Source organism: Ambystoma mexicanum, chromosome 7q (assembly GCF_040938575.1).
Source record: "Ambystoma mexicanum isolate Mex_15411 chromosome 7q, UKY_AmexF1_1, whole genome shotgun sequence".
NCBI lineage: Eukaryota > Metazoa > Chordata > Amphibia > Caudata > Ambystomatidae > Ambystoma > Ambystoma mexicanum.
Genome location: NC_090941.1, coordinates 724445073 through 724469998, shown reverse-complemented (window position 1 = coordinate 724469998; position 24926 = coordinate 724445073). Strand labels below are relative to the sequence as shown.

General features: G+C 47.9%; 1 protein-coding gene across 1 annotated transcript in view; it reads left to right on the top strand.

Moving 5' to 3' along the window:
• The window catches only part of RNF17 (ring finger protein 17), a 3777565-nt gene that overhangs the window by 3573146 nt on the left and 179493 nt on the right, over positions 1-24926 (top strand). Inside the window, exon 37 of the mRNA XM_069639339.1 lies at positions 15655-15814. Within this exon, the coding sequence (XP_069495440.1) occupies positions 15655-15814 (160 nt within the window). The remainder of the gene's footprint in view (positions 1-15654; positions 15815-24926) is intronic.

Sequence of the window (24926 nt, the reverse complement as noted above, 5' to 3'; positions counted from 1 at the left end):
AGCCAGGGACCTGATTTGCCGAAGAAGAAACCTAGTGATATATCACTCAACCTTTTTACACAAAACGCAATTAAGTCATTCAACCAATGTAAGCAAGACTTTGACGTACAAGAATCTGAAATGTTTCGCTATCAACAATTAAGGCATTGGGCCAACTACCCAGAGAAAAAGAAAGGGGCAACTGGAGATCTAACCACGCTACAAATAACAAATAAGAGGGAACAAATGGGAAAAGCCTAAAAGGGAAGATTTAGGAGTCTCTCTGCACTGGGGTGGTGGGGGAGAAGAGGAATGGGCATACCAGGAACAATGGAGGGATGAGCTGGGACACAACATTGCAAGAGATGATTGAGAGGATAGCTGTTGAAAAAAGTGGAGAGGATCCATATTCATGCAATACACAGAATGACAGGTCAAGGTATTGCATAGATGGTACTGTGTATGAGCGTAATTTAAATAAAATATATTCTGTCATATCATACTGCACTCCCGACGAACTTCGGAAGATCAACCTGAAAGCAGAGGATAGATGCTGAAGGGACTATGGTGAGACAGGGACTTTCACACATGTTTTGGGGGCTGCCAGAAACTTAAGTTATGGCAGGAAATAGAAGAGGTGGTCTGGGGAGTTACGACACAGCTATACACAATCACATCTTGCTTTGTTATGCTGGGTATCTCACCTGCGAAGGAAGAAAGATTAGGAAACCAACACACAACACTAATACACAAGCTCATCCTGGCAGCTAAATTAGCCATTACCACACTTTGGGGGAAAAGGGAGGAGGTCTCTAGATGCAACAATTATATGAAATCATAGCAATGGAAAAGCTGACAGCATCCTTTAGAGTAACTCTTCCTAAATGTACCAAAGTATGGAATCTTTTGCTTCCATATCTATAAATATTTACCTGGTCAAACACCCGGCCTAGAAACTTAAGGACAGTACTGAATGGTATTGTGAGCCGAGACGTTCAGACACTGTACTACCATATTAAGGTAAGGTTCTGAATCTGGGGCGGGGGTGCTTTGGCACAGAACATGGCGTAACAGCACTCTGAGTCGCTCTGCCCCCAAACTTGGCCAAGGGCCAGTGAACCAATGCTTGGACGTGCTCCCGACCCACAATTCTGCAGCAGGAGGAAGGCAGTGTCTGGAGCGGCGGCAGAACAGGGTTGCCAGAGAAACTACAAGATGGTCCCTCGGAGGTCGGGAGAAGAAAGGATACAAAGATGGCAGCCATGCCGCGGTGTGAGAGAGGGAGTGAGGAGACAGAGGCCTCCCGGGGATGAGACGCTGTGTGCAGTGTATCGCAGCGAATTACGCACTGACTCGGTGCCCTCCGGGTGGGTACAAGCTCTGGGAGGCAGCGAGAAGGAAAGACCAGAGAAGGTCGGCTGGCACGACCCGCTGCTGTGAGGGTGAAGCTGCGGGAGCGACCGCCGGGAAACAGAGGCCATAGCACAGACCTAGGCCTGGCAGATGGTGAAAAGAATTCAACAAAAAAACATAAAAACTTGCAAGTATGACACACAAACCAGACTGGGTCTGCATAAAGGTAAGTTCGGGGCCCTGAGAAGGCTCTGAGGATGGCAGGGAAGTGGCAAGGGCCCCCAGCAACCACAACCCTGATCCCTCCATGTGACCACATAGTGCAGGAGGCCCACTGCAAGGGCTATAGAATCAGGTGAAAAAGCACAGCCTTTCAAGAGAGAAGCACCAAAGCATACCAGGGGATGCAGGAATTAAGAGGTGGCTATCAGGATAGAGGAACAGGACGCAGAGCCCTGGTGTGGTCACAGTGCAGAGGGATGAAAGATCCCCTACCTGGCAGACTCACTGCCCTCCCCTACGCCCTGGAAGTCAGCTGGGAGAACTAAGCGACTAGAGCAGCAGCAGTGGTCTGGTGGAGGGGAGAGGAACCCAGGAGAGTGGAGCGTGAGCCTGTAACACTGAAACAGGGCCCCCAGCAAGCACAACCCGGCACCCTCCATCCCCCACAAGATGACATGGTGCAGGAGGCTGCCATAAGGCACTGCTACAGGGACCACTGTAAAACCTTGAAAAAACACAGTTTTTAAGTGAGGAGCACTACAAAGACATAAGGGGCTGGAGGAGACAGGAGGAGCTGCAACGGCAGAGGAATAGAGCACAGAGCCCTGGTGTGGTAGCAGCTCTGAGGGACAGAGGATCCACCACCCTGCAGACTCGCTGCCCTCCTCCCTCGCCCACGGTCTGGGAGTACCATACACCCACCCAGAGTTGCTGCACTGGGCTGGAAGGGAAGAGAAGATCCCGGGCAAGTGGTGGGTGAGCCTTCAACACTGAAGCCACATAGACACAGTAGGAAAGGCACCTCAGCAATGACCAAAGATGAAGAGAAAGCCAATTGACCAGGGAAACAAACAAGAATGGGCGCATATACCACGGGGAGCGCAACAGGACGGTCCGCAACATAGGCCCCTGGGGAGGAGATGGGACAGAAAGAGGAGGCTTCAAGTGCGACACAGGACAACCGGAAGGCAATCCAGGAGTCGAGGGTGCAACTATTGCACAGGATGGAGTCACTGGGCATAGATGTCGGGCTATTGCGCCAGGATCTGAGGAACATGTGTACAAGAGTGCAGGAGCCAGAGGAACATATATATCAGTGGTCGAGGACGCAATAATGCCACTACAGAGGGACACCCAAACCCTGCTCAAGAGGACGGCGCTCTTGCAAAGCAGGATGGAAGATGTGGAGGGGTGGTCCCGCCGAAATAACATACGCTTCAGTGGTTTGCCCCTCCATGGAGAAATGGATTCAAGAGTGGATGGGGCTCCAGCAACTGTCATTTCTTTTCCATCGAGCGTGCCCACAGAGTCACTGGAAGGGAACCGCCCTCAGGAGCCCCTCTCAGGTAAGTGATTGCCAAACTGCTAAATTACCGGGACAGAGACACCATTCTTCAGGTGGCACGGGAGAAAGGGCCCTTACAACACAACTGGGAGACAGTGGCAGTGTACCCAGACTTTACCAAAACCGAACAATAGGCAAGGTAATCCTTTGATGCAGTAAGGAAGAACCTCAGGGAGAAAGAGGTCAAATATACCATGATTTTCCCAGCCGCCATTCTCGTCTGCGGCCCACAAGGGGTGCGTTTCTTCTCCACACCCTCTGAAGCCTGGGACTGGGCGAAGACTATTCCTAGCCAACCTGAAGAACAACCGCAACGGCAGACAGCAAGCAGAGCCCGTTCAGGACAGGCGAGGGCAGGTGCCCCGGGTACACCAGGGTTACAGACAACTGCCTATCCCCCACACCAAGCACAGGATTGAGGACTAGTTGGCGCAGCCTGCAAGTACCATGTAGTATCCTTTTCTTCTATGGGGTCGAAACAGCAAAATGAATATCACCGACTACGTCCTGACCATGGGACTAGGGGTGGGGCGACCAATACGCGCAGACCCCCATACCAGAGGCCTTCTCCTGCGGTTGAGGAGAGACTCAGTTGTTTGTTAAGGGGCTGACAGATGCTTCTGTTTTGGGAGAAGTAAAGGGCAGGAAGGGGCGGTGGAAAGGGACTCTGGGCAGGTTGGGAGTGTTGTTTTTGGGGAGGGAAGTTATAGGATTAGTGCACAATGGGGGATGAGTGATAGCCAGTGGCATTCAAGCGTGGTCTGGGTCAAAGACATTGGAGGAGTACACAATACACTGAATGACGGGGGAACGTAGAGGGCTCAGGTGCCTGTCATGGAACGGCAACATTAAGAGAGGATTGGTAATGCGCTACATCAGTGATCACAAAGTGGACTTAGCCTTGTTACAGGAAACCCACCTAATGGGATCAGTGTGTCATTGCTTTGCGAAGGGGCAGTACAATGTGGTGGAGCATGCAGTTTATAGTGATATTTTCGAATGGCATATTTTCGAATGCCATTATGTCGACGCAATTTTGCCAAATATGTTTTGTTTATTATTTGTATTTTATGTTTAAAATGGGGGGAGTTCACCCCCAACCCGTTTTTTTTTTAAACCATTTTTATTTTTGATAGAAGCATAGTCAATTACAACATATAATCATTATACTTTGTTAACACAATGCAAAAAATAAAAGTTTCATTTAGGGTTAATGTCACCCGATGTGTAAATTGCCTCCAATTCCAACCCCTGTTTTTTTAACACTTTTTTTACTTACCAAACAAAGAAAAAACAAAATTAAAAAAAATATATTCGAAAAAAATATATTTGGCAAAATGTTTTCGACATAATGGTGTTTCGAAAATATGACCGGATACCGGAGCACGCAGGATACCATACAGTGTTCCGGGGGATGTCAGTCCTGGTCCAGAAAACAATACTGTTGCAGGCCGGCAGGTTAATAAGGGACGGTGGGCGTCGATATGTGGGAATATTAGTGGACCTATGGGGTGAGACAGTCCTAATAGCGTTTACGCACCACCGCCTCGGCAGGCCGACCTTCTGGTAGAGATACAGACAGTGCTAGCAACACACAGTGCTGATCTGACAATCGTAGGGGGCGACTTTAGTGATGTGGTAGATAGGGGTCTGGATAGAGGGTCCCTTTGGATGGGGCCGCAGAGGGGGGCACCAAACTGGCAACCTTCTTGGCGGCGACGGGGCTGCGAGATGCATGGAGGGACCTCCAACCCAACCAGCCACATTTCTCTTTCTATTCCGGGGCCTACGATAACCAGTCCAGACTTGACTATGTGTTGCTATCTTGCACGTCCATGGGTAGGGTGACCGAGGCACGCTATTTGCTCAGGGGGCTGTCAGACCATGCCCCACTCTACATCCAAGTGGAAGACCGAAGGTTGGGAGAGGGGAACGGAAGCTGAATGTATACCACCTGGGGAACGTTAAGATTGGGGAAGCTACCTTGGAAAGATCGGAGGAATCTTTTAATTTGAATACAGGAACGTAGACAACAGCCGCACGCTGTGGGAAGCCTACAAAACAGTGATAAGGGGGAGTAGCACAATCCAAGATAGGAGCACACGAGCGTGGGAGACGAGCCACCCTGTGGGAAAAAGACGGAGAGGTGGAGGAATCGTAGAAACGTTATACGGAGGCACCGTCGGGTGACACCAAGCGGGCACTGGCTAGGGCAGAAGGGGCTACAAGGAGGTGGTGTTGGTTGAAGCCTGACAGTCCTTTTGGGCCTAGAGAGCAAGGGAGTATGACCTGTAAGTTAAAGGAGGGGGGGGGGTGTATGCTGGCTTGACTATAGAGGGGAGGGGGCAAGATGGGTTAGGGCCATAACAGGTGGAGAAGGGGTGTGTACACGGAAGGAGAGGACATAGGCCAAGCATTTGCGGATTATTATCGAAACCTATACGCAGTGGTCCCTGGGCCCTCCCCCGCTGACAGATACATGGACAGAATAGAGTTGCTGAGCCTGAATGTCTGGGGATAGAGACAGAGATAACCAAAGAGGAGCTGATGGGGGCGGTGCAGGGATTGCAAGCCGGGAAGTCACCAGCGCCCAGTGGGCTCCTGGCCGAATTCTGGAGAAAGGGAAGGACCTGTGCATTTCCCTCTCATACTGACCAATTTTGCTCCGAAATGTGGAGGCCAAGATTTTATGAATACACCCAGACCAGTGTGGCTTAATTCCAGGAAGGGCCACCTGGATGAATTTACGGAGGATCCAGAATGCTCTGGCTCTCTCTGGTTCCCTGGACGGTCCACATATGTTGATGACTCTGGACTCAGAAGTCCTTTGACTTGCTCGGGTTGGCCTTCCTCTTGGCAGTGATGGCAAAGATGGGGCTGGGACCCCAATTTACAAGGTAGGTCTGACTGCTCTTCTCACAACCCATTGCTAGGGTAAGGGTCAACGGCCACAGGTACCGCCAGGTCAGCAACAGAGGGGGACCCGTCAGGGCTGCCCCTTTCCCCCCTACTGTTTCTCAAGGCAATAGAGCCTCTGGCGCAAACCCTTAGGGCAGACCAATCAATCCAGGGCTTTAGGTGGCCGGGAGGTTGGGGGGGGCGGGAGGGGCTGACAAAATCTTGCAGATCACCTACTGGTATATCTAGGGGAACCGGCGAAATCATACCCAAGAACTATAGAGGTCCTACGAGATTTTGTGGTATTGCGGTCTCAAGGTTAATTGGGGGAAATCAGTAATAATGCCAGTCACGGGAGGGAAGGAGAGTATACCACAGGGCTGCCCCCTCCGTGTGGAGGTGGAGAGGTTCAAGTACTTGGGGATGCAGGTGCACCGAGACATGGATACATTCATGGAGAGTAACCTAGACCCAGCAGTCAATAGGTTATGGGAAGATGCAAACCATTGGGCAACACTACCGGTAACGCTACTGGACAGAGTCAACTTGCTAAAGATGCTGGCACTTCCCAGACTGTTGTATGTGCAACAGAACACCCCCGTGAAGATCCCGAATAGGCAGTTCGGTGTGATGAATGCCCTGATTAGAGGGGTGATATGGGGGAACGAAAACCTGCGTATAGCACTGAGCACACTGACCAGGTCGGTGCGGGAGAGTGGGGTGGACCTGCTGGATATCAGAAAATATTGTTGGGCGGCCCACATGGTGGTCACCAATGAATGTTTATTTGGGGAAGGGAGACCTCCAGACACAAGACTAGAAGTAGATGCCCTGGAGGGAACGGATCCATTGCAAGCGGTGTACTGGTGCCCGAGAGGGAGGCATCTCCCCCCGTCAGGCAAACATTAGTGCACATACGAGAGGAAGTGACGAGCAATGGGATAGGGGGGGGGGGTTACACGGTTCCAACCATTGTGGGATAACCCAGGCCTGGAAGAGATGAGTAAATTGGGTGAACAGAAATGATGGGCTTGTGCAGGGATATCAAAAGTGGGGGATGTACTAGAGCAAAATGCTCTAATGTCCTTCCAAGGTCTGAGAGACAAATATAGCCTGGGACAGAGAGAAGCATATACACCTCTAGCACACATGATGGCAACATAGTTTGAAGGGGATGCCGATCTCCCGCACAGATAGCCCCCTTGAGGTAAATGTGTTCACTGAAGATGGGCATAACAATACTGTGCCAGGCCATCAATAATTTTTCCACACCCCCACTAACGCAGTTGAAAGAGAGGTGGGAGAGCGATCTGGGCACCCTAGAAAATGACGATTGGGTGGAGGTGATGCTGGCGGCTGGAGAGGTCAACATGTTCTTGTGGATGAGGTTCATCCAGTACAACATTTTGCACAGGATATACTATTCGAGGGACCGACTTCACAGAATGGGTAGAGCGGAGACGAACACGTGACTCAAATGTGGCGAGGCTGCAGGGACCTTTTACCACCTGCTGTGGCAATGCAGACTTATTTCAGACTTATGGGAAAGGGTCATTTGGAACCTGTCAAGGGAGGTTGGTAGACTTGTACCCAAGGACCACAAGATGCTACTCCTACATGTCAGCAGAGACTATGAAAGATCTAGGGGGAGAGCAGACTAATATCAATAGCAGCAATAGTGGTAAAAAGAGACCTGCCGATTAGGTGGGGTTCTTGTGACATGCCACCTGTAACCAACTGGGAAGCTGGGATGGAACACTGTCGCTGCATGGAGAAGATAGTATATCGAAATAGTGGGATGCCGGGGAAAATTTGAAAATACAGGGGAAAATGGAGGACAGTGTGCGCTAGAGAGAGAAATGAGAACTTGAGGACTGGGGCCAGCGTGGAGCAACAGGGATGCAACAGAGATGTGGGAGGGAGGGAAGATAGGGGAGAAGGTGGGAGGGGGTGACAGTAATAACCCACATTGTGCAAATGAACGTTGATGGATGTTACAATTTGAATATGAAAATGCAAATAAAAAGAGTTAAACAAAGAAAAAGTTCAGACTCTGAAGCATAAAGGGACACGACACTTGCAAATTGCAGCAGCTAAGGGAAAGGGGGTTCACTTAAGATGTTGGTAAATTTTGCAACCTTCTGTACAGATTACTGTTAAGTCTGTGGTTGTAAATCTTTAAATGCTCTCAAAAGATTGGGAGAGAAAAAAATGGCTAACCCCTGCTGATCCTCCTCACCCACAAATGACCCAGTGATACCTGAATAAAGAGCCCTCACAACGAATAGATCCAAGAATTCAAACCTAAAAGAGGGTGTTAGACAGAAACCTGTGCAGTTCCCTCTGGGACCACTGCAAAAGATTTAAGACTACAGGTGTTTGGCAGTAAACCCACTTGGTAGCAGTCTGTACCACACAGATTCACTTGGTAGCTGTGGCTGAGCAGTCAGACTTCCCTCAAGAAGAGTTAGGCAGCATACAGAGTATTCACAATAGGTCAAAGGAACACAGTAGAACAAGTAAACACTGACCAGGGCTTGGTGTAAAAGAGATATAATTATTTATTTAGAACCACATCTAGAAAAACACACAGGCACTAATAGTAAGCAATTCAAAAACACGGTCACTAAAAGATATACACTCCCTTAGACGAATATTAGACATGTCTTAAGTAAAGCCCCACTTATTTTCAGACAGCTGTGAGCGCTTAACGTAGATGGCACTCTAATAATTCGTTTAAAAAGGGAGAGAAAAGCAGAGAATAAATCGAAACAGATCCCAACACTTTTTCCAGAACACAACAAGAGAGGAAGTAACACTGTGAGTTTAGAGTCAGTAGGCCGGATCCACTTTGAGGATCAAACGAATGGTGTCCAAGGTCACACAGTTGCAGTGCACAAAAAGTCTTGAAAAGGTTCAAAAAGAGTTGGACCAAAGAAAGGGACCAGTTAGGAGGTCAAGGCGGCCAGCCCAGTCCAGAAGATTAAGGGGTTAAGGGGTTATTATTACCTGGTAGCAATCTTTAGAAAGGGAGGCCTGGCGGACACGGTACCTTAAAGTGGTGAGAAGACTCCAGCGGGGGCAATTGTTCCTGGCAGCAGATGCAAATCAGTGCTTCGTCCGGGGGAAGAGAGGATCTCGTCGGGGAGGAAGACAGGAGTCCGTTGCACTGCCAGGGAAGAAACCAGCCGCGGAGTTCTCAGGTAAAAGGAGCGGTCCTTTAGTTCGCGGTCCAGTGGTAAGGGGCTATCCGGTTGCCGGGGTGCTTGGCACGGGCAATTCGACCACAAGCCAGTCTGGGGTGCGAAGAGAAGAAGGTAAACTGGTTGTGCCCACCAGTCAGGGGAAGAAGCCTCTCCAGCCGGGAGATCTTCTCTGTCGTCGGGAAGTGGTGAGTCGGTTCCGCAGGGCTCCACTGGTGGTGTCGTCGTGGTAGGTCGGCTCAGCTTCTCCCTCGTCGGATTCTCAGGTCCTGTGGCGACTTCTGAAGTTCCAGTCCCCAAAGCCCTGCTTTTATGCAGCACACCCCATTCACTCAGCCTAGCTGTCAATCAAACATGCTAAGTGGTGAGCTGGCCGGATCACCACTTGGGCCAATCACACAAGAGTGCGACTTGAGTTACCAAGGTAACTCAGTCCAGGGTGCCTAAACCCCCTCCCACAACCCCTGTGGTACCCAGATAGAGTGGCACCACTTTTGGAGGCTTCTGTGGAGAAGCCCGCCAAAAAGTGGAACAAAGGGCTCGACTTGGGTTGGAGTCACAGAAGAGAACACAAACGCCATTTTAGAATCGAGTCCTGGCAAAAAATACCAACCGGCGAATTAATCTTGAATAAATAAACCGCCGGTATGTTCGAGGCTATGAGAATTAAATAATTAAAGTTGGTAGCCTCGAACAATGGGAAAATCCCATAGGGATATATTCGCGGTCGAATATAAAAAGTAGTATCCACTGCCACCAGCCAAAACTCGATCACGGTGGACGGAGACGTGCCCCCTCGACTAACAGACCACGGGGCAATCGAATTGCCCCGACCAGTACGTCCACAATATGATGGTTTGTACCGGTTTCTGTTAATAATTTGGGACTAGTAAAGCCAATGGTGACTTTACATGCCCTTGGAGACAGTAGTCAGTCCCAGGGTATGGAGTCTATGGTGGGGTGTCACTATGACACCCCTGTGTTACTGCACGGAGGGTGCTGTGTAACACACATAGTAAAAACACATGAGACCCTATGGAGTAAAGGACCCCATAGCCCATAAAACACATTAACAGTCAAAGGAACACCATAAATCATGTCCAAGAGTGGGAGAAAAAGAGTCTCACTCTTGGCAGGAGAAAAAAACAAACTCCAGAAATCCAGCAAAGCTGCTGGGGGACTCACTAGGTTAGGAAATTCAACCTAAAGAGAGAATTCTCCCTAACAGAGGGTGGTTGTTAGTGGGCCTGATGTCACATTTTGAGTTGTAGAGTGTCCAACACCATGAACCTGACTGCAGACAAATGCTGAGAGTGGTCTGTACAGTAGGGAAGGAAAACCAGGAAATTAAATGGGAAGCAGGAGTGATGGGAACACCAAATAAATCCGGAGGTAGGAGGTTGAACCCCGTGTGACACCAACATTTTTACTGTAAAGGGAGATCCAATAGCAACTTGTAAGCAGGCCAGGGTCAACCAAAGAATAGGTAGCAAGAATAGAGACCAAGATCACGAACACAAGGCACCACACTAAGACAAGCTAAATTGTGGAGTCCGGTCATAATGCAAATTCAAATTGCAAACATAAGTGGCCACCCACTTAAGCCACATGGGAGCCAGACTGACAGTGTAGAAAAACACAAAAATGTTACTGCCATGCATGTCACTTGCCAAAGGGCCTGCCAGGTATTGTAGTGTAGGAGGACCGGCACTGCCACCATCACACAAGGATTTGGACACTGAGCCACCCAGGTGCATGCCAGCGGATATAGGCCAAGATGCATTGTGGACGCGGAATGCATGCTGAGTGGGGGAGAGTGGCCAGCCGAGATGACCGAAAGGTTGTGACCATGCCTGCAACCGCCCAGAATGACGTTTCGTTTATGGGTTCTTGACATCAGGATGTTCTCTCTGTATTCTCTGGCCCACACGGTTTCGCTCAGCCCATTTTCTAGCCCTTCACTTATGTCTGTCACAGTGGGCATTTGATGACAATACTTATTACATGATGTGATTATCGGAGTGTATGATGGCAATATCTGGTAACACCAAAAATAATTTTCTGTGCAAAACCGAAAGCTATTGCCAGTCCTTGTTTTAAAGGTGAATACCACTAAGAAGATTAGTAAAGGGTGGAAGTGAACTGGGTTACCAAATTAAGGGAATTAAAATGACAGGCAAGTAATTCATATTTATATATTACATTTTTTTATATTGTACTGTGAATTTATGTTAAAAAGAAGGTATTGGAGACCACCAGGGGGTGCAGGCAAGATGGCTGCCTGAACGCTGAGCTTCATCCCTAGCCATGTATTATTAAGGAGTTATGGTGATTTGCAGTCCTTTAACCGCCCCAGGAGCTGAAATCTGAGTTCCCAAAGTTGCAGCCCCCCACGGTGATTGAGAGAGAAGGCTTGGCGCTGCCCCAGTGCTCCGGACATGAATCGCCATGTCTCAGAGCGGCTCCCGCCTGCCTTGCACTTGCAGACATCAGTGGCGCTGGACCAGAGGGTTTGACCGCTCAGACCCGGGCCATGGGTGCAGAGGACACTCCCACCCCTATTTTGATGGAGTGAGGGAGAAGCAGCCCCTACAGTGCCTCGGAGTGGCGGTATGTAGGGAGTGGAGACCCGACACCGCTTGCGGTGGAGACTGCCGAGGACAACGAATCGATGACCGGACCACCTGGGAATGCTCTGCAGGTGAGGAGGCAGTGGGGACCCTGTGCCCTCAAGGGGGTTGTTGACACATGGCCTGAGTGCTGGCGAAGTGCAACAGAGAGGAGGTCAGCACCCTGCGAGGCCCCGGTCGAACTGCACTTCATGGTTGGACAGTGAGGTGGAGAGAGAAGTCGGCGGGGATCAACCCTGCCCAACAGCGCCCCCCACATACCGTTCCGAGAGGAGATCCTGAGGACACCGCCTCATATGAGCTGTTGTGGGACAGGGTCTAGGGCCCATGAGGAGGCGAACACAGTGCCCCGCAACACACTATAGCCTGATGGGAGTGTTAGGCGCTTCTTAGCCGGGTCAGGTCTAAGCAGCTACAGGCAGCTGAACCGAGGAAGGGGATAGTGGATCCTGGAAGTTGACGAGTGGACTCCCTGACCATAGCCAACCCCTAATCGCAGGGGAGAGAAAAGGCTAGAGATGCTGCTGTAGAAGGGAGAGTAGGAGTCCCCCCTAATTGAACTAAAATCGCCTGAGAGGTGCACAACCCACTGCTGCTCATCTGAGGGTGCACAAAAACCCAATCTGGAGACAAGATAGCAGCAGGGGTAGGAATGTTAGCAGTGGGAGACGCAGGCCAAAGCGCCTACACTCCGCAGCTCAATCCCAGAGACATTAGCGCCACCACCCCTCCCCGACTAGCTTGGAGTGCTGCCTTGGGGAGTGGGAGTGTCCTGGGATGGTTTGGCCCCATATAGGGGTCCAGCACCGGGAAAGGTACCTGTGGCCATAGCCGAGACTCCTCAGGATCATAGGAGGGGGACAGGCAGGGCGGGGGGTGTAAATCCTATGAGCTGGAAGGAAGCCCTGGCAAAATTTCAGTTCCACAACAAAGGTATCATGGCGGAGGCCGGTGGTGCACCTCAAGCCCCGGCTGAACTGGGCTCCATAAAGACAGACATACTGACCATCCTGGAGGAGATTAGGGGTATGAAGACGGACATGTAGGCAAAACTGGCGGATCTATTGGCTAAGGTGACCACCCTCGAGGACAGAATGGATGGGGTTGAGGCTGTTCCACTGGGCTGTTGGAAACACAGATGGTGGTGTACTTCGTGGAAATGGAACAACGTGAGAAGGAGTTGCGCCTCAAGGTGGATGATATTGAAATTCACGAGAGAAGGAACAATCTTAGCATCTTCGAGCTGCTGGAGGTGGAGGGTGAAACCCCGGCTGTCTTGGAGCACAAGGTGCAGGAAATAATAAGGACTGTCCTAGGCTCAGAGGGAAGACAAAAGGGTCATAATAGACCTTTGGCCAAGCTGTTTTATTTAATAGTGGGACGGGGCACGATATCACTGACATTTCTTCAGGCCCTAAAAGCTGTCATGCCAAAACCAGGGAAGCACCTAGCAGACTGTGCCTCATATATGCCAATCTCTCTCTTTCATGTGGACGCCAAGATATTTACTAGAATCATGACGACGCATTTGGAAAGATTCCTCCCCCGACTGATCCACCCGGACAGGTGGGTTTTGTGTTAAACTGGCAGGGAGCGGACAGCATGTGAAAAAATCTCCACGTCATGAGTGCACAGGCAGTGCGGGAGGAGGGGTTGCTCTTGCTATCTCTACACGCTGAGAAGGCGTTCGACCGGGTGAGTTGGGCCTTCATGGGGGAGGTTTTTAAGTCTCTAGGAATGGGCCCAAGGTGGATGGGTTGGATATCGGCCCTGTACTCGGAACCCACTGCTAGGGTTGTGGTTAATGGGACTGAGTCAGGGTCCTTCCCACTGCAGCGGGGTATGCACTAGGGATGTCCTCTTTCCCCGCTGATCTATGTGTTAGTGATGGAGCCATGGGCGGCGTCAGTCAGAGATAATGGGGAGACCCCAAGGTGTCACGGTGGGTGGGGTGCACTGTAAAATAGGCCTTTTTGCAAATGATGCTTTACTCTATATCACCAGGCCATCTCAGTCGGTTCTGCGTGTGTTGGATAGTTTAGAGCACTATGGGAAGTTGTTAGGCTTTAAAGTCAACCTGGGGAAATCAGTGGTGTTTTAGACGTGGGCTGTCACATGGAGAAAGGGAATATGTGGCCGGGCTTCCATTCAAGGTGCAGAGGGAAACGTTCCGCTATCTGGGGGTTCAGGTGATGCGGCACCCTGGGGATCTCTTCTCCAGCAATTTCCTCCCCCCATGGTCAGCTGTGAAGCTAGACATGGAGAGGTGGGCGGGGTTGGGACTGTCTTGGATGGCGCGGCTGAATTCTATAAAGATGGTTGTTCTCCACAAATTCCTGGTTCTGTTTCAAATGCTGCCGGTACTCGTACCCGTGTCTATTTTGTCTGAGGTGAAGCGAGCCATGTTGCACTTCCTCTGGGCGGAGGCGAAATACAGGATCTCCTATGGGAAATTAACTCGACCAAAGGAGGAGCAGAGAGTGGGACTCATGGATTTGGCAACCTATTTGACCCAGCTCAGAGCGTTGGTGGACCATTTCAACCCAGGATCCGGGAAACATTGGGTGGCAATGGACAATGAGGTATTGGCCCCGGTCACGTTGGACGAGTGGTTATGTCTTCTCAGAGCCGGCATCCCAAACAGAGTGCTCTGCCATCCAATCCTGGAGGTCCTGTGGTCCGTCTGGAGAGAGGGAAGGTATAATAGGTGGCTCACTGCATGACCATCGCCTTTGAGTTGCATTTGGTCACCACCACTATGGGATGGGATCGAGGAACCACTGGCATTTCAATCTTGGTATGAGGCTGGGTTTAGCAGGGGACCCCGTCCGAAGAAAGATGGGGGGGGGGAATTTCAGGAGGGAGTTGACGATGTTTTGAAAGGTTCCTTATTGCACAGAAGGGGTCCAGAGGACTGGTAGCTGGACTATACAAGCTGCTTGTCCTGCAATCCAGAGGGACCCCCGCCCCTCCCCCTTCAAGAGTCAAATGGGAAGAGTTATTGAGGAAACATTGTGGGCTCAGATGTGCAGGCGGGCTCACCGCTCCACTACATAACTTCAATATAGGGACGCGGCCCTGAAAGCCCGGATGAGCGAGGGATACGACCTGCATTGTTGGAAATGTCACTGTGTAAAAGGGGGAATACATTCACATGTGGTGGAGTTGTTCCAGGGTGCAGGCATACTGGAGGGAGGTACTGTCCTGGATAAAGGGGGTTGATGGGATTCAGAGGGACCTCTCTCCATGGCCCATTCTCTTTGGCGTGGGCACAGAGGAGGAGTCTGCAGCGGAACAGAGCCATATGTTTTACATTTTGTTGGTCATTGGAATGCCAGTGGAGAAGGAGTGGATCTCCAAGATCCGTGCTATATGTCTTGGGACGATAGCTCTGGGGCAACGTGCTCGCCTTGGAAGCAAGACGACACAGAGCAACACAGGTTTGATCCCCAGGTCCGCACTTAGAAACATCTATTAAGCACGTTATAAATAACCTATCATATCATATATACGACATGGAATAGCTAACCTACCTTATGGCCGAGTCCAGGTCTAACATTGAGGCCATATGGCTCCCATTCTTTGAGCAATATGGACGGTTAGACCGGCAGGGTTGAGGAATCGGATGGGGGTGGGTTGGAGAAGGGGGGTCTGCCTGTTGGGGAGTGACATTGAGGGGTTTGTGACCTAAGGTGGGGATCAGGGGAGAGGTTCATCCACCGTTCACCCTGATTCATTGAAAAGGTGGTACCAACTGTCTGACTTTTGATGGAGGCAAGTTACAATAGCCATAGCATGGGAGGTGGGGAGGGGGAGGGTTATTTCAATGTTGGGGTTAATAGGAAATGCATAACTGCTGTTATGTGTTGTTATAACCAAAATGCCAATAACATTTGATTTAATAAAACAAAAGAATTAAAAAGAAGCTATTTATTAAAAATCAAAGACAAAATTTGGTCTTGAAAATTATTTTTGGACAAACCTTTTAGTGATATAATTGCATAATTTCTTTTTATCTTGCTAGATGTTCATCAGCATTGACTCAAAAGATTGTGCTACCCATTTAAGTGACACGGACGATAGTGGTCTGAGTTGTAACTCTGATATGGATGCACTGGAATCAGAACTGAGAACCTGCAATCAGAACATTGAAACACTTCTTCCACTGAATGATTTTAGATCAGGTATTGATTTTGTCATTTACCTCACTGTGAGTTTGTGTAGTTAACGGAATATTTGTAGAACAGATTTGATAGTAAACATAGATTGGTTGCTATTATCAATCAAGGAGTTATGCTTGTAGCCTCAAACTTGCTTCAACAACATGACTTTTGATGTTTTAAAACACTTGTTAAATGGGCATACGAAATACAATCTCATTCGCGAATACACAAAATTAACCATGTCAAAATATTCAATAATTACTATCAGCCCAGAAGGGAGTACAATCCGATAAAGAAGAAAAGGGGAAGGATTAGGCATCTAGGTTCATGAACAGTACCCTTCACTGAGAAGGAACAGGAACACATTGTTATGGGTAGTTGAAACAAATTTATCGAGAGTGCAAGTAGGTTTGTTATAGTGGCACCACGTCACAGCCAACAACCATCTCGGCCTTGAAGTTGCTCTCTCTGCAATGGAATGAACTTGTGGAATGATTCTAGGTCATCCCATTACATAAGCACAGCTGTTCAAGGGGTGACTATGCTGCAACACCTCCCCTCCATACCGCATAGAAAAGTGGGAAGTACACGAGGGTGAGAAACCAGGAAGGGAGGGCCAGAGTAGGTGGGACAGGTGCAGTAGCATGCACCTGCGCAAGGATACGGCAAGCAGGTGGGGCAAAGGATAAATGTACCATGCACGGGTAAAACAAACCAAGAAATGTAAAAACCCAGAATATACAATGTCCTTTTTCAGTGTCAACTTCATTGGCCACCTGATTGGGTTAGCATAGTAGAGGCGGCCTTTGGAGAAGCTTAGGTTGAAATGAACCTTCACAACACTGCCACTGTGCCAGCATTGTCCATGGATGACCCACACACTGCTTTTTCCTCTTCTAACAACTTTGGTGTGTGCTCAGTATTTTCACAAGCCCTTCTGTATCAGACACGGCTCCCTCACTCTGACTTAGTCTCCTGGACAAACGGCCAGTTCCATGGCTCTATAATTGGTGTTGTGGTAGGCGTTGTACTTCAACTGGTTGCGCTTGATTCTTTCAACTCTGTTTCAAGTCAGTGCCTCGTTATCTTTGTCGACCCATGGTGGATTCATCCTGCATTCTGCCCCTAATCAGTGTAAGAGTTGTTACTGTAGTGCGATGTCAGCCTGTAAGCTCAGAATGCCTCTTGGAGTACCTTCTCATATTCAAGTGAGCGTACCAGAGCCAATTGGGTGCTCCTCTTGATCAAACGGTTCATGCACCTCACCGCCCCTTTTGCCACCAGGTGATTTAGGGTTGTCTTTCTGCACAGCACGTTGTAGACATCTGGGAAGGTACGCATCTTGTGGGACACAAATAGGACCCTGTTGTCCATAATTGTTTCACCAAGGATACCCTCTCTGTCAACACTGTCCATGAGGGGCTGGTGTGGTGCCTACCTGAAATGCTTTTCCACCCTTCACTCACCCACTTGGACATGTCCATCATGACAATGATGTGGAGTTTGTTGTGCCCTAGAGACTGAAATGGGCCCATTGTGACTTATTCCCAGGCTTTCACCAGTAGCTCTACAGGGTGTAGTGGCTGGGGTCTGATTGACATGGCCTTTTTGCTCAACTCGCTCGCAGTGCATGAATTTCAGACCATTGTCTCCACATCTTTGTCTCCACCGTTTAGATCTGGACCATTCTGAGGTGTCAGGATGGCTGTGTGACTGCCTGGCAGCTGTGGGGGAGTGGATGGGCAGAAACTGCCTGAAGCTCAACAGGGACAAGACGGAGGTCCTGGTGGTGGGGTCTTCGACTGACACTGCTCTCTGGGCTGCCTCTCTATGGCCCTCTGCTTTGGGGGTTGTTCCGACCCCTGTTTTCTTGGTAAAAAAATCTTGGAGTATATCTGTCTGCTTCACTGTTCATGTCGGCTCAAGTGAGCGCTGTTTACAAAATTGCCCATTTTCTTCTACGGGTGCTTCGAGGGAAAGGAAGCCGGCCAAAAGGAAAAGGCCAGGGAAAAAGGCCTTGTTTGCTGTTGTTCTCCGGGCTACTCAATGAGGTTCATTACATAGTTCGGGATCCACCTAGGACTGTTTGCAGATATCTCACCTGATGCTGATGAAGATTTTCTGCGCACCCATCCCAGCTCTTTAACCATCCAGTGAACTTTCACTTGCGTTCTTGCAGAACAATGCTAAACGCTCAACACTACGACTACTGCCCTGGGCCTGCCCAACTTCCAGTAGGACCCAATTGAGTACTTTCTTTGCCCAGCCCTTTTGCCCTTTGGTGATTGAAGACCGAGACGTTGGGATTTCAGCACCGGCAGGGTCGCCCCTACGGAGCCCTGAAGAAGGCGGACGCTACCTTAATGCACTTCCGCCGAAACGTGTCAATCCGGGAACAGCCACATGCATTTGTTCCCGCCTGAATCAGACTCTGTTCACTCAGTCTCTGCCACGTTGGCTATCAAGATATCTTATTCTCCATAGGACCCTGGAAACACATACTGTTGTAAAGCAATACCTGACTAAGAGACTTTCCTTTAACAAGGATAACCTTATGACAAGTGGGCGATGGTATAGCCTCCCTCGCCTTTCACTTTTTTTACCTTGGGATTTATTCACAAAGGACCTGTGTGTTCACATGAATTGGTACACTGTTATGCAAAAAACGAAAGATAAAAACCTTTGCTCAAGATTGATCTGTATATTCTTAATACAGCATTTTTTGTTCACTTTGTTGTAAATACTGCACTTCTCTCCCTTTTTCGGAGTATTTATTGTTGGTATTATATGTTGTCTTTACCTTTTGTTCATCTATGTTGCATTTTTCAACACCTTCTTTTAAGCTTTATGTACTGAATATTTACCTGTACGATTAGCAAATAAAACCCTTGTTTGCTACCCTCTGGTTTGTCTTAGCTCAGTGAGAGGTTAATATACCTTTTTCCTCAGGTTTGGATCTACCACTTAACAGACCAACCTATACACTAATCTATGGACAGGAGTATACTCCTGTACCAATAAAGTATTATAGCCTTGAGCTTCGTACACTAGGAAGGGTACATCTTCTTGTTTACATGCTTCGAGGGATCTTACCTTTTCTCCCTGTCCACCTGCGTCCGCTGGTGGTAGCTTCTGCTGTACTTAGTCATATTGGCTATTGTAATGCCTTGTTTCTGGCTCAACCTATGGGGCTGGTTCGTAAGCTGCAGCTCCTTCAGAATCTTGCGGCTAGGGTGGCTACATCTACCCCCTACCGTGCCCATACTACCCCAGTACTCTGCGCTCTTCATTGGCTCCTTGTGATTAAGAGGATTGATTTCAAAGCCCTCTGTCTGGTACACAGAGCAGTCTATGGGCAGAAGGCTGACTACCTCTGTGAAAAATTCTTAATCTATGTCCCGGGCCATATTCTTCGCTCCAGTAATGCTCTTAAAGTGACGGTTCCGAAGTTCCACTTTTCTAGGATAGGTGGCCAGGCTTTTTCAGTCGCAGCGGCTAAACTGTGGAAGGAATTGCCTGTCGCCCTTAGACGCATTGGAGAATCACCTTCAGTTTCGTCGTCTTCTGAAAACTTGTCTCTTTTAGGCTGCTGCTACTCATTAGTCCCTCCCTTTGCTATCCTCGCGCCATGATGCCCTTGGGCGACCGTGCACATTAGAAATACTGATAACATAACATCTATATTAATGCCAGGCATCCAGTATCTTTCTCTCATGCATCACTTGCTGAGGTCATGACCATAGTGCCAATCGTGGGCCCATTCCATCACTTTTCCTCTTAAGGTGACACAGGGTGCCACCCTTTCCCTGCACATGACACCCTATGGTCCTTCAGATAGCTCATCAGCTATTGTCCTGAATTCTGCTACTTCTGGTTTGTTGATTCTCTAGTTCTCCTTGAGACATTTCTGAATGAGGATATCCTCATTGTCCTACTGACTATGTGCTTCAGCCATTCTTCACTCGGAATGGCAGGACTCACCAAGGCTGGTTCCTAGTGAAATGCATCGAAAAAAATGCATATTTTATTTTAATGGGGGGACCTCCCCCCCAACCCCTGTTTTTTCTACCCCTTAAAACTCATTATAGTAAAAAAAAATTACCTACAAAAAAATTCATTTTTTCGATGCATTTATTTTCGATGCTTTTGCATTCCATACTATGTATTAGATGCAATGCCTGGATACCACCAAGGCTACCACGTATTCTTCATTTTCCTCGCCGTTCTCTAGTCCAACCTCTGCCATCTCTTCCGTCTCCCTGGGCATTCTGTAAGGGAAATCTGTGATCACGTTTCTCTGACCCAGTACGTGTATTATGTTGATGTTGTACCCCATGATGTCCAGAATCCATCTTCAAATGCACTGTTACGTGCTAGAAATGTCCTTTGTGCTGATCATGTACCTAAGGTGCTTGTGGTCTGTTTTGATGGTGACTGGCACCCCCATATCTGGGTCTTGAAGTGGCACTGACACCAGAAACTCCCAATGCCTCTTGCTCCACAGTGGAATAGCTCTTCTCTATGCCTACGTGCGTCCTGGATGCAAATGGTTGGGTAACGTCTGCCCCCCTGTAAAACTGAGTAAGGGGACACCCCATGTCCCGCACACTGGCATGCACCATAGTCGTACATTTATGTCAAACATGCACAGTGTGGCTGCGTTGCTTGTCGCCTTTTTGGGCACTTCAAACTCTCTTTAGCATTCTGCTGACCCAGTGAAATTGGTTCTTCGAGAGTAATCGCATGTGGCCCATTTTGCAAACAGACATTTTCCTCAAATTTTGCATATTATTTCACCAGCCCGAAAAACTACCTCAATTGTTCATCTTCCAATGGGGTACTTTCAACATGTTATCCACAAGTCACTTATTAGGCTTGATTTCTGAGTTACAAATGGTGTTCCCTCGGTTGGTTACCTCTTTCACTCTGAACTTGCACTTTGTTGAACTTGAGATTAAGACTTTTTGCCCTTAAGATATTGAATACATCTATTAGCCGTACATCATGTTCTGTCTTAATACTCCCCGTACAAGTATGTAATCTTGGATAAAGAATACACCACACAGCCCTCGTACAGTTCCTGCATAATCTTTGAAACACAGCTGCAGCCAAGGTCAAGCCGCAGGGCTTATCACCATCACCATCACCATTATTATTATTATAGTGCGGTGGGGTTGCCGCACTATGGTTGACTATCGTGATACATAGAAAACACAAAATATGAATTGCTTATAACTTTTGACTCACATGACAGATTTGGCTGCAATTTTGCAAACAAAAAGTTTGTCACCTCGCACAGGGAGGAGCATGCCAAGAGGAGGGGGGCACTTGGTGAGGGCCTGGGAGAGCAGGGAAGACCATATGATTTTGGTACGCTTTTTACTGATAACCACGGTTATCTGCGAGCCCTACAGATAACCACAGTTATTTGTAGTACATTACCAATATAACCGTTGTTATGGGAAAAATGTTTTTTTTTAAAAAAAAGAGTTAAAAAGACTTGGATTAATACCAAAAAAAAGTGGGGGGGACATGTACAGTGGCCACAGCCGAAGGCCATGGCTGGTGGCCCGGTAGTGTTTCAAAATATACAGTGAGCACGGCCTTTGCCCATGCTCACTGGCCAGGGCCAAACGCCCTGGCTAGTGGGGCTGAAAGACATGTGTAGTGGCTACGGCAAAAGGCTGTGGCCACCCAGTGGGTCCAAAAGAAACCTATTGGGGGAGCAGGTACAGTGAACACAGCCGAAGGCCATGGCTAGTAGCTTGGTAGTGTTTCAGAATATACAGTGGCACAGCCAAAGGCCCTGGCTAGTGGGCCTGAAAGACATGTATAGGGGCTGTGGCCACTTAGTTACGTCAAATGGTCAGTGGCTCGTAAAAAAAACGATGGTCTATCAAAACCCTTGAAATTCAGCCCATGTAGGAAGTCATGACCAGCTTTACTCGGCGCATTCCTGTTGCAAAGCCCATGAGCATATACATGTTATAAGAGAAGGGATTCACAATGACATACAAAATGTCATTATGGGGGACATAGCATTATGGGGTACATCAACGGGAGTGTGCCAAATTAAGCTGGTCATGACTTCCCATATCGGCTGAATTTCAAGAGTTTTGTTGCGATAGAGCTGCTCAACTTAACATTAGTGATTATTATCACAGTTCAATGTCGGGATGGGGGAGTGCACAAGATAGCTGAAATCTAGGTTACGTCAAGTTGTTGTTGGAATTGCCAGGTCTTCAGTTCTTTCCTAAAGAAGATTTGGAGCAGTCCGGCTTGCCATCGGGATGAAGTTCCAGTGGACTTGAGGAAAGCTCTTTTCTAGTTTTCTCCTTGCACACCAGTCTAGTTTGCAGTCTGGAGATGGCCTTATTGTGAGATGACTGTGTAACCCCTGATGTTGTTAATTTGGCTGTCGGTTAAGCCTGTGTACTGGTGGTGGTGATGCACAGTGTTTTGAACCTGATCCTAGCCGTGATGGAAGCTAGTGTAATTTGCGCAAGATGGAGGTTTTGTGGTCAAATCTCCTAGAGCTTATAACAAGGTGAGCCGTGGTGCGCTGAGTCTCTCTAAGGGGGCACCATGTAAGCAGCCAGGAGCCCTGCGAGGAGGGTGCTATCCCAGACAATATGCAAGATTACTAGGGCCTGCATCCCAGTTCAGAGGTCCTGGGGCTGGAGGAAGGGCTTGCTCTTGCATAATAAAGAAATCTGATACCAGGCATTCAAACCTTTGCGTTGGTGGAAGGATAGATTGCTATCCACAATGAAGCCTAAAGATTTTGCTGAGTTGGCGGTGAGTATTGCCAACGTTGATTGGGTCCTTGCTTGGAGGGGTGCCCCAGGAGTACGAACTTGATCTTGATGAGGTTAAGCTTTAAGTACACACTTGTCATCCAAGTTTTAATGGTTTCAAGGCATGAGCGAAGGCGAGCGATATATCGTGGACGCCTGACTTTTAGATACATCTTTGTATCATCTCTGTACTGGTATATCCTGATGTCTGGGCCAGAGTGGTGAAAACCCAGGGGTATTACAAAGGAGTTGAGCGGTTTCGATTACTCTTAGTTCAATTTGGTAATATGTGGAGGATAATTCTAAGGTGGAATCTATTGTTGCAGTCTCCAGAGTAGCACCCTTTGTCCAATCTTGTGTAGTTGGTGGCAGGACTTTTAGCACCTGAATTTAGTCAAACGGTGAGAGCTGTTTACTCATCCTAGCTCACTAAGTCTGAACTTTTCCTTGCCTATATAGGCGATAGACAATCACACATTCCTTGAATTTGAGGGTGATCTATGTAAAGCTAAGAGCCTCATTAGTGGACATTCCATAACCGGTCGGTTTAACCGTTTTTTTTTTTAGGGTTGCTATTTTATTGCCTAGGGTTGTTGAGATGGTCCCTACGTCCACCATGGTATCTGGTGATCCAGACTCTGACCGCATTTTTGTAACAATGCTGTCTGTGGTCAGACCCATGGTAATCTCTGCGTGCCTCCTGTGATGTCAGAAGGTAGTCTTTGTAATCTCATGGGTACTCCAGAATAGTCTTTACCCTACTGTGTTTCCCATACTTTTTACTCATCCACACGTAATGGCCATTTATCGTTTTGTTCCGCTTCATTTCGATATTATAATACCATAAAAGCAACATACATTTACAAACATCAATTATTGTAACATGGTACATACACCAGAAAATCAGGTCTGTATACAAATACATCAATATTAAAAGCATAGTATGCACATCATATCTCCGTGATCTTAATGAAAATAAAAGAAATTCATCTTATATAATAATAAATTCAATAACGCTGAATAGAGTCGAAAATTACCTGAACATTTCTTTTGTAAATATTTGTGTATCCAAACGTAAGATACATGGAACGCAATGTATCTTTTCGCATTCAGCCCTTAAGAAATGCATTCTCCCAATATAACTCAATGACGTTCCATGCTCTGAAATATCACATAATCAGTTTAGGAATTTCAATCCAAAAAATACATAGACCAAACCTTATCCACAACAATAAATAATAAGAATAAGCGTAATTCTGGACATAATGTGAACCTTATTTACAGGTTGTCTTACATGGACTTGTTAGGTGTGCAAAATTGTCTGATGCGCCAGGCATGAAGTAGATTTTTTGCTGTGGAATATATTGCAAGTCCATCCCTAGAGTAAGAGCATAAGGCTATCGTTTCTAGCGTACTTCTTACATTTCTCGACCTAAATAATGGCCTAAGGATTATTTTTCTTAAAGTTAAATATTTTTGACAGAGGAGTAAGAAATGTACTACATTTTACAATAATGCCTGGGCAAAAGGGGCATTCAGTAGAATCGCAGACATTCCATCTATTGTGTATGCTCTTGAACGGAAAGGATCCCTACCTATCCATCATTTTGTGTATAACATGCATTCAACTTTTGGATTAACATAGTCTGAGTACACTTCATATCCTAACTCCAGTTTGTTGGCCCAATATCTTGACAGCAGAGTTGAATTCCCGATCTCTGCCAAGATGTTTTGTTCCAACTTTAACTAATAAGCTTTCCCAACTACAGCTTTGGACCCAGGGCGTATACACTAAAAGGATCAGACCAGAAATGGCTCAGCCCCAAAGAATGTAATTCTTGTCTAATATGAGAAAACCAAGGCAGTGCCTTCCTTCCATTTTGGGTTAACAAATCCACCACAGCCTCCCTAAAGGTAGCCAGCTCAATAGTAAAGCATCAAACTAACACAACATTACTATAACACATGTATACAATACCAAGTGGCCTAAAGGGGTAAAAGCACAGAATGGGTCCACAACCTAAAAGGGAAGGAAGCAGGCAGTGCAAATAGTCTTCATAAAATAAACCCTAACTGAGAGGCAGTCCAGTCCCTGCGAAGAGAGAAGCCTAACGCTCAATGTACTTTCAAATGCTGGTGCACGCGATAGTGCAGAAGGGTGAAAACAAGGTCTCTTGCAGGTGCTGTAGCAGCTCAGGAAGGTGGGTAAGGCAATGAAGAACAGGTTCCCACTATTTGTGGAGGGTCTCCCGAAAAGGGCAGAACAGGTTCCAGGTGTTGGGAAAGGTTCGATAGCACAGATTATCTGTGGCAGGGAGCGTGGCCCTCAGGGGAAT